Genomic DNA, 10,220 nt, shown 5'->3' with positions numbered 1-10,220 from the left:
TTAGCATCTCGCTCAAAAATGACCAAAGTTTTTATATTTTTCCTATTTAAAACTTTAGTTTTCTGTAGTTACATGTACTAAGACCGGAGATCGTCTGAATGGATTCCAAAACGGTAAAACTCAACTGTTTAACTAGGGGAGTTGGAAAATGAGCGGAGTAGAGTGTATACAAAAATAGTGGGGTGTTTCTTTAAAGAAAATCCAGAGCTTCCCACTCGTATTTACAACATCAATACGATCTTTACGAAATGACTTGAACGCACCATTAGATCAAGGGGTTTGAGTGATTAATAATCAGTATCTAATCTGACAAAAAGATGTTCATTTAATGTTATCCACATAATCTGAAACAGCATTGTGAACTTTTGTGAAGATACGTTTGGTCATTAACTTTTAAATGCATCATTATGCAAATTGCAAACACATGAAGAGTCTCTGCATGAAAGACCCACGACTGGCAGATCAACGTGCTGCTACATTTCTCTCAGAAACGGTAGAGCATTTAATTCAACTGAATGTGGAGGATTTTAACGGTGACAAGATGATTGACAGGTGACAGAGCAGTCCGTTAAAGACTCAAACGACGAAGTAGTATATCCCAAAGCTTGCCTACGATTCTGCTCCACACTCAAAAGTATGTACTTTTTCTTCACAAAAACAGTACATACATTTAGTGCACAGTATAAGTGGGCGAATTGGGATGCATCTTAATTAAACGCACCTGATCCAGCTAATCAAGTCCTTCAAGCTTATTTCAAAACTACAGGTTGAAGCATGAGAGGAAAAGAACAGAACTTAAAAACTACATGCACTGTAAATATGGAAAAACAGAAACATAGTTTGTTATATGTTACTGCTTGTCTTAAACCTAATGGCGCCATCTATTGGACGTTTTCCAAATGAACACAGTACTAATTAAGTTTCAAAAAGGTTTAAGTTCAGCATGCCGGGGGCCTGTACCATGAAGCCAGTTTTGCTGCATTTTCAGTTTAGATTGCGCCCATCCTGGGTTTTAGGTACCATGAAAGTGTCTTGGCTTTTAGCTGTGTTCATCATCATATTAACTTAAGCTAAACAGCTTAAGGTTATGTTCGGGATAAGAGATCTTAAACTGAATTTGAACCAATCAGCTGTGAGCAAAGTGACAAGTCACTCCCTCAGTTTCTCTTGCTCCAAATTAAAGGTCACTATATGGTAAAATATATATGTATATATATATATTGTGTGGCTTTAATGATGATTACTTAATATAATAATTGTATCTGATTTATAATTATATAATGATATTTTACAATGATAAATGACATTTTAAAATGTATTCAAATAGACATTTTATTTTACATTTTTATAAGATTTCACAATATTCATTTTTTTTTTTATAACATAAACGCAGCCTTGGTGAGCAGAAGAGGCTTCTTTAAAAACATAAAAAACCTTACCATTCTAAAATGTCCCAGTCTATCTATGTATATATACTTCAATATCTTAATCTTCAACAAAAGAGTTTTGAATCACGTTGACTCTCTCGCAAGAAATCACACTTTCTCTGTGTTGAAAGGCATGCGATTGGCTGCTCACTGCTGATGAAATTAAGATGCTAATTTGAGTTGTTACATGAAACCGGATCATTGTTGCAATGCAGCGTGATTATCTAATACACTGGCAATTTTGAGGTACCTATAAAATACTGAATATGGATTAGTCACAAATCACAGAATTAATTTCTTCTCATTGCAAAAAAAGTGACATTTGGAGAATTATTGAAAAATTAGACATTAAAGAATGAGTTCCTCAAAGTTTGTATTATTTTGAGGAACAGAAGATTTTTTTGTTTGAGAATCCATTTTTTTTTTTCACACAAAAACTGATAGGGTTGTTTTACCTTTGCTGAAGCCAATTGGTTTTGTAATCTCTAAGACATTTGATATATTCCAACCATAATTATACAGCTAATACAGAAAGTTTAACAAACAATCTTTATATATGGCTTTATTTTTCTGCATGTAAATTAGTCACTAGATTTTGATGTATGGGTTTGATTTATCATTCCATCCCGTCTGGCCCCGTTTCAATAGGTGATCATATAAACGGGTTCACCAACATGAAGGACACCTGTTTTCTTGACTGTGTAGTACTGTCCCAATACTGGTGAGGTTTTCTGGTTAGGGTCAGTCAGTCGATAGCTATGAAGCAAAAAAAAGTAGGTGATGAAAACTGTGGATATATTAAGAGATGCCAAAAACATGATATAATAAAATGACCCCATGCACAGAGTTGGGCTTCCTTTATGATTTGGTTTTTAATTGGGGGGAGGGGGATAAGAACCACAAATATATTTATTTGTGTGGGTGTGTGTGTGTTTTATGAGGACACAAATTTGTATAATGACAGGTATTACAACGTAAACATGAAATATGAGGACATTTCATTTGTCCTCATATTTAAAATAACTTACTAAAAACATACTAAGCAATGTTTTATTAAAAATGTTTCCTGTGATGGGTAGGTTTAGGGGTAGGGGTAGTGTAGGGGGATAGAATGTACAGTTTGTACAGTATAAAAACCATTACACTTATGTAATGTCCTCACTTAGATAGCAAAACAAACCTGTGTGTGTGTGTGTGTGTGTGTGTGTGTGTGTGTGTGTGTGTGTGTGTGTGTGTGTGTGTGTGTGTGTTTCCTGTGATCAGAGCTGAATTTTCAGCATCATTACTCCAGTCTTCAGTGTCACATGACCCTTCAGAAATCATTCTAATATGAAACAGTTGCTTAATATTTTTTGTGGAAACTGTGATACATTTTTTAAGTATCCTTTGATTAATAGAAAGTCCAAAAGAACAACATATATTTGAAACAGAAATATTTTGCAACATTATAAATGTCTTTACTCTCACTTTTGATCAATTTTAGGCATCTTTGTTGAATATCAAGTATTCAATTCTTTTCTTTTCTTTCTTTTTTTTAATCTTAAGTTATTTGTTTAATATAAGTTATTGGCCAAAATTTTGGGGCAAAATATTCTATTAAATAATTTTTATTTCGGTGAATCATTAAGTTAATAAAAACTATTTAAAATAAACGTCGTTCTTTAAAAATGTTGTTCTTTCTATTCATCACAGAATCCTAAAAACAATGAATCACAGTTTCCACAATAATATTAATAAAATCAGCAACTGAATACTTGTTAACAAGTTACACATTATGCCGTGTAATAATGTGATTCTTTTTCCAGATTCTGTAACTGATTAACTAAAAAGAAAGAAGCCAAGTTATTTGGCAAGAAGCATAAGAAGAAAATGATTGACTACAGACTAGAGCCATGAACTTGTAAGTTCTACCCTTTGATCGGGGTCAACGAATGTAAAAATGCATGGTTTCTGTCTGTGTGCACGGACCTTTTGAGCGTGTTCAGTGGTTCCTTCCGGGTGATGACTCCAGTCTCAGGGTCAACGGTGGTAAAGAGGCATCTGAATATTATTACACAGAATTAATTATTTTACAGTACTAACGATTGTTCTACTGAACAGTGTATTCTACTTTACCTTCCACAGCCAACGACTCTCTTCATCTCCACTTGGCCAATCTGAATATGATCCCATGTGTCCTAGTGTAAGAACAACAGTGTTTTATTTTACATCATAACACACCTTACATCGTATCATATTGTATTATATTCTTCAGTTATACCTCTGTGAATGCCTCACAGTCACTGACAACAATACTGGGACGAAATTGAAAGACAGTAACTTCATTATCCAATCGGCTATTCAAGTCCCTAACAGAGGCCTCTGACATTAGCATGATGGGAGCAGCATCGGGATAGGCCACCTGAAGAAATGTGAAATATCAGATCAGATATTGCCAGTGACATAAAAAATATCCTAAAGAAAGTCACAGGAAACATAGGATCTCTTCTTTACAGTCATGGAGATTAATTTCCTAAAATTTCTATAGTATTGGTTTTGTGTATTATATGTACTAATTAGTGCTGTCAAATCGATTAATCGCAATTAATCCCATACAAAATAAAAGTTTGTGTTTACATAATATATGCCTGTACTGTGTATAATTTATAATTGTATAAAATATTTATAAATTATATAAATGCAAATATTTCTTAAATATATATACATGAATAAGTATTTATTTCTATATTTATACATATACCGTATGCATGCATGTATGCATGCATGTATGTATGCATGTATGTATGTATATATATTAATAATTACGGAAGACACTGTATTGTCAACAGTAGCAATAGTGTAGGGGCGAGGCATGTGGCAGACAGTTTTGACACAAATCGACCCGAGTTCGAATCATCCTTTAGCCGAACTCGCTCTACTCCCTTTTCCCCATCACATAACAGATCGGAAAGGCATTTATTTTCAATAAAAATAAAGAAAATATTTGAAAAGTGGAAATAATGTGTCTAACGTGCATTTAATAATAAAGTGTTTATCGTTTGGGGTTAGGGGTAGGTGTAGGGAGGGCTTTTATTGTCCCAATAAGGTAGAATCCATTTAATAATTTTAATAAATATAATCATTTGCACTCTATGTTATTATTGCATACCGTTTAATGTACAACACTGAGGTGCAAATAGTATCCGCCACTATTTAGAAGTAGCATCTAACGATTATTCACACTTAGCCTATTGTAAAGAAAATACTGCTATTTTTCCATAGTAAACGTGTAAATAGCATTTTTAATTACTCTCTTTTGTCGGGATCCTTTTCTGTCAGGAAAATATTTTTCCTTTTATATATACTGCCATTCAACAGTTTTTGATCGGTAAGAATTTTAATGTTTTTAGAAGATGTCTCTTATGCTCACCAAGGCTGCATTTATTTTATTAACCCTTAAATGCATACCTCGGGTCTTTAGCGACCCGGTACATCATTCACTACCCCCCTCCTCTTTCTTATTTTTAAGTTAGAAATCAACCTTCTTAGTATTCCTCAATCAATTCATTATAAACAATATAACAAGAAAAAAAATTATAAAAGAATGCCTGTTTTTCCATTCGTTTTTTGTAAAAAAAAAAAAAAAAAAAAATTCCATAGGGTCGCTAACGCCCCGAGGTGTGTAAGAGTCACAGTCACTTGATGGTGGATCTGGTGAAGAAGCGGTCAGCGATCAAAATATTGATTTTGAAGACGTTGAAAATGAGTTTTGAGAATATGTTTGAGATGGCGAATATGAGCCAGATGCTGAATGTACTGGGAAATGAGCTCTGACGAGGACAGTGATGATGGTATAAAACATCCGTTCAAACTGAACCATTCCAAGCTCCAAAAGAAAAACAAAATATGCTTTATTTTATTCTTCTTTAATTGTTACACTAATATCAGGAGACTTTTATATTATCGCGGCAGGTAGAGATCCATCCGTTTTAGATATAGATCCGGGTCGCTAAAGACCCGAATATGTAAGATTGGTGAAACAGTCATGCATTTAAGGGTTAAAAATACCAACAACAAAAAAAACATTAATATTGTGAAATATTATTAAAATGTAAAATAACTCTTTTCTATTTGAAAATGTAATTTATTTCTGTGATGCAAAGCGGAAGTGAGCTTTTTTTTTTTTCATCACAGAAATAGATGACATTTTAAAATATATTCAAATAGAAAACAGTTATTTTACATTTTAATAATATTTCACAATATTAATGTTTTTCAAATGTTTAATCAAATAAATGCAGCCTTGGTGCGCATAAGAGACTTCTTCAAAAAACAAGATCAAAATCTTTTGAACGGCAGTATACATCTAAATTTCTGCTTTTATGATGATTGAGTGATACTGTAATTATTGTTAAAACAAAAATAATAAAATAAAATGATGTATTAGTCATTCTCTATTTAATAAATGTATAAATACATTTCTCATCTCAAATTAATATAAAAGTGGGAATGTCGCTATATTTAAAACTAGTAATCGCAGGTACAATTGTGAGACATGTTTTGTCCCACATTTCAAGAGTCAATAGTACAGTTTTACAATAATAATTTTATGTTGTTAAATCTTTATCTGTAGGATGATTCATGTACAGGGCTGTCCATCAAACCTTTTCGTCTTTAGGATAGAGGGGGTCTTTCTCAGAAGGCCTCTGGGCCTTTAGATGAGGTTCAAAATGCACCAGGCGAACAGTCTTGTCTGATTCCAGGAATCGAGTAAGCCAGTCAGAAACATCGTTCCCGCAGTCCCTGCCCTGGACGTCTATACTAAAGACTCTGGACACACAAGCAAAATTATTTTCTATTTTCAGTATGCCTCTTCAGCTAGAAAAATTCAGTCACACTTTTCAAGCAAAATAAGTTTGTCAGGAAGTAAATTACAGTTCAAAATGAAGACACTTTCCGGTTGTCCAACGTTAATAAAACATGTTCACAGTTAAAGAAACACGCCAACTTTTTGGGACTTAGCTAATTAGCTTATTCACCGCACTGAGTTAGATTAGGCCATAAATAACATTCTCATCTCGGTGCGTGCCATAACTGTCTGACGCACCCACCGCTAGCCTACCTTAGCACAAAGACTGGAGGTAAACGGCTCCAGCTAGCCTACAGCTCAACAAGTGACAAAATAACCCCAACATTTGCCTATTTACATGTTTTCATGTGTATAGTTACATCGTGTACTAAGACCGACAGAAAAGTTGCGATTTTCTAGACCAATATGCATAGGAACTATTCTCTCATTTCTGCATAGTAATCAAGGAACTTTGCTGCCGTACCATGGGTGCAGCGGCGCAATGATATTACGCAGCGCCTGAAAATAGTCCCCTCTCTGTGCAAGCAGGTTGTCACGTTGGTTATATTGACGGAAATTAGCCTATTTTCAGGCGCTGCGTAATATCATTGCGCCGCTGCACCCATAGTACAGCAGCAAACACGATGACGGACCTATCGGTAAGCCCCTCCCATCGAACGCCATGAGCCAATGGCAGTTGAGCATCAGTTGCGCTGGGACCGGAACTCGGACTTCTTTAGGTTTCAGCGCCATAGAGAAACATTGGAAAATCCGAAGCGGTCATCGGTTTGATGGTGTTTATGCTACAAAAATGGTAAACGTCGTGCCTGAGGTACTGCAACACTGATGCCAGGAATCCTGAGAGGATTTTCTGGTTGTCATACTCTCATTATGTTACTATTAAAGTTAGTAATTCCCTGCTAACGTATCATTATCATCTGCGATCATAACAATAGGCTTCTTCCGTTTGCATTGAGATCTGTAAACCATCGCTTCCAAATTAATCTCTCACCATATTTATTTTATTCCCATTTTATTTCTGTGAGTTTAGATCTGTTTAAAGGTCTGCATTATCTGTTTTATAAGGAGGACTCCTATTTTGATGGGTATTATATTCTACGGGTGGGAGAGCTCGCATGCAGTTTATCGGAGTTGTTTTGCAGATACAAAGTTCACCAGTTATTAACTGCACCCCCAAAAAGGCATAAGGTCTGTGTATATGTTTGCTTACTGTGAGCGTTTTTGTGTAATTTGCTGTGTATGTTAATGGTAATGCCACTGAGAGAGAGAGAGAGAGTTTGTGAATGAGACGTTAATACGCACTTATGATTTGTTTGTTTGTTCAGCTCTTACGGTGATTTTTTGAGTGAAAAACGATGTAATAAACTTCATAAACCATCAGTAAAGTTTGGCCAACATTCGTACGGCATATACGTTACATTCTGTGTCCAAAAACATCTTGGGATAAGGTTTTCACACTGACAGCTGTACATTGTAAGATATAGCAACTCCGTTTGTTTGTCCGAGTTAGCAACAGTAACTAAGGGGGGCGGGGCTTACCGATAGGTCAATTGCGTACAGAGTCATTTAATTTATGCTCATTTATCACACCTCTTGTGCAGGAGAAAATACAGAGCAGACTCCCCAGACCAATGTTCAATCTTAAATTGAGCTGGGTCTGGTGATAGCCAGACAAGTTAACTAATACTAAAACTATTGAATATCGTTTTCTTTCAGCGAAATCAAGCTGGAACATTTTTATGTAAAATAGTAGATATTATATATAAATATTTTAAAACGTAAAATTAGAAATGTTGTCTTGACAACTTATATGTTGAAGTAAAAAAAATTATTAAAACAAAAAAAGAGAAAGTTAAACTAATAAACAAGATACAAGCACATACAATTACTAAAATGAAAACTGAAAATATAAAAATAAAAGCTAAAAAACAAACTCTTAACAAAATCTTAATAATACCACCAGTATATAAATAATTCTAAAATAACACTTCATACTATTATCTATGGAATCTTGTTTTCACCCCAGAGAGAGAGAAAAAAACAAAAGATAATTGCAGCTTTATCTCAAAATAGCAAGAAAAGTCATAATTGCGGGTTTATATCTTGCAATTCTGACTCTTTTTCTCACAGTTGAGTTTATATCTCACAATTCTGACTTTTCTTGCAATTGTAAGTTTATAACACGAAATGGTGACATTATATCACTAATTTCTGAGGAAAAAGTCACTATTGTGAGTTTATATTGAAATTGCGTGAGAAAAAAAAAGGTCAGAATTGTGAGATAAAAATTGGCAATTAACTTTTTTTTTTTTTAAATGGCAGAAACAAAGGTCCATAATAATCACCCTGAGGTCAGTTCTCCAATGAAATTCATAGATTTTAAATGTGACTTAAAGGTGCACTGTGTAATTTGAGGTTGTGAATTGCAATCACCCACCGCTCACCCCTCCTGTTCGAAGCACATATAGAAGCTACGGTGGCCGTCACAGGACAAAGATGTCGTCGTCTGAGACCGAAGAAAGTAGCTAATGCTCTGTAGAGCAGTTTGTCCATTTGCTACTGTAGAAACATGGCAGCGCAAAATTACGACTTCACTGTAAGGGGATCCGCGGTGTATGTAGATAGAAATGACTCTAAGGTAATAAAAACATAACTGTACATTTTGTACACCTCTGAAAACATAGCTATGTATATTATATTGCATTTCTGTCAATAGATCCTCATAAATATTACACACTGAACCTTTAAGTGTTGGTGGGGTCACTGTTTGTAACACCATGTACCTGCAGTCCAAAACTGCATTACTTGGCTGGTGAAGAGGAACCCTCAACTCCTCCATCTGGGGCCCATTAAGACACAACTGCCCACCCTCACAGGTCAAAGACACCAACACCAGACGAGGCTGCTGTCGGCCTGTCACCATGTGTCCATCCTCTGTGATGACCAGCCAGTGACTGCAACAAAACAACATGTACATAATATGAGATGGCGCGAATTATGAGTGGTTTGGGAGGTGTCTGAACTTTGAACCCCCACCAAAGAAAATACAAATAAAAGTTAACGTACATAGAAGTGTGTATATTGTCACTTAGTTTTCAAAAGTTTAGTAGCCACAAAAGTTATAAGTTAGAGCGCTACAATAGACAAAACCATGGCAACAGCTCGAGCGCTTTGCGTTAGCATCTTTATCAGACGGCAAAACATTTGTCACTGTTTATTGGCACACTGACCAATATAGCAGCACATTTAAAAGCGTAACGTTATATTGAAAGTAACCAATGTGCTTTCAAATAAATTGCATGACTGAAAAGCAAGGACGCACACTTCTAACAAACACTCACCGATCCCGCAGTTCGCCATATTTCAGCCCCATTCGCAGACATTCTGCCGTCTCCACCGACACCACTTTCCCAGACTTCATCGGATGAACCAGCAGCTGAGTAACAACTCCCACTCGGGTTAACTTTTTCTCCTGGCGCATATGTTTATACACGAGACCGAGTCCAAGCAGGGCAACGGTTGTGCCTGCAGCGCATAATACGATTTGCCGATTTTGGTTAATGGTTTTCACAAACATCTCTTTGAACTCCATCTTTATTTTCGGAAATAATTCTGTTCTGCGAAATTGGACAGGTCTGAAGGTTTCGCAGCGCTCACGGTGTCTTTATGGCAGCCAATGAAAAGGCGCGTTGCTACTAGGTAACGTTAGTTTTAAAGGGGACAGCCTCACTTTGAAATCAGAAGAGTTATTTTACACGTTATTCACACAGGTTATATTTAAAAGAAAATGTTAGTCTTTCATCAAAATATAATAACTTGATCATCATCTGACTGAAACAACTTTTATTGGCAGATGACATCATCACCAAGACCGCTTTATTTTTCAACCCACTCACCCCAAATACCTGTCATTCAGACCATTTCTCAAAGTTGCCCCCTTCAGT

The 10,220-nt window shown here is 35.5% G+C and overlaps 1 protein-coding gene across 1 annotated transcript; it reads right to left on the bottom strand.

The window, feature by feature from the left end:
* Positions 1–1,316: 1,316 nt before the first annotated feature.
* Positions 1,317–10,220, bottom strand: marc1 (mitochondrial amidoxime reducing component 1). Its single transcript, XM_079832850.1, has 7 exons — positions 9,618–10,220; positions 9,060–9,230; positions 6,071–6,236; positions 3,688–3,828; positions 3,543–3,604; positions 3,396–3,467; positions 1,317–2,183 (listed from the first exon to the last, which is right to left on the bottom strand). The coding sequence occupies exons 1-7, from the start codon at positions 9,866–9,868 to the stop codon at positions 2,069–2,071; spliced, it is 978 nt and encodes a 325-aa protein (XP_079688976.1). The 5' UTR covers positions 9,869–10,220; the 3' UTR covers positions 1,317–2,068.

This window comes from Gobio gobio (genome assembly GCF_949357685.1).
Source record: "Gobio gobio genome assembly, chromosome: 13".
In the NCBI taxonomy this organism is placed as follows: Eukaryota; Metazoa; Chordata; class Actinopteri; order Cypriniformes; family Gobionidae; genus Gobio; species Gobio gobio.
Note: the sequence above shows the minus strand (reverse complement) of the source record. Positions and strands in the feature narration are given on the sequence as shown.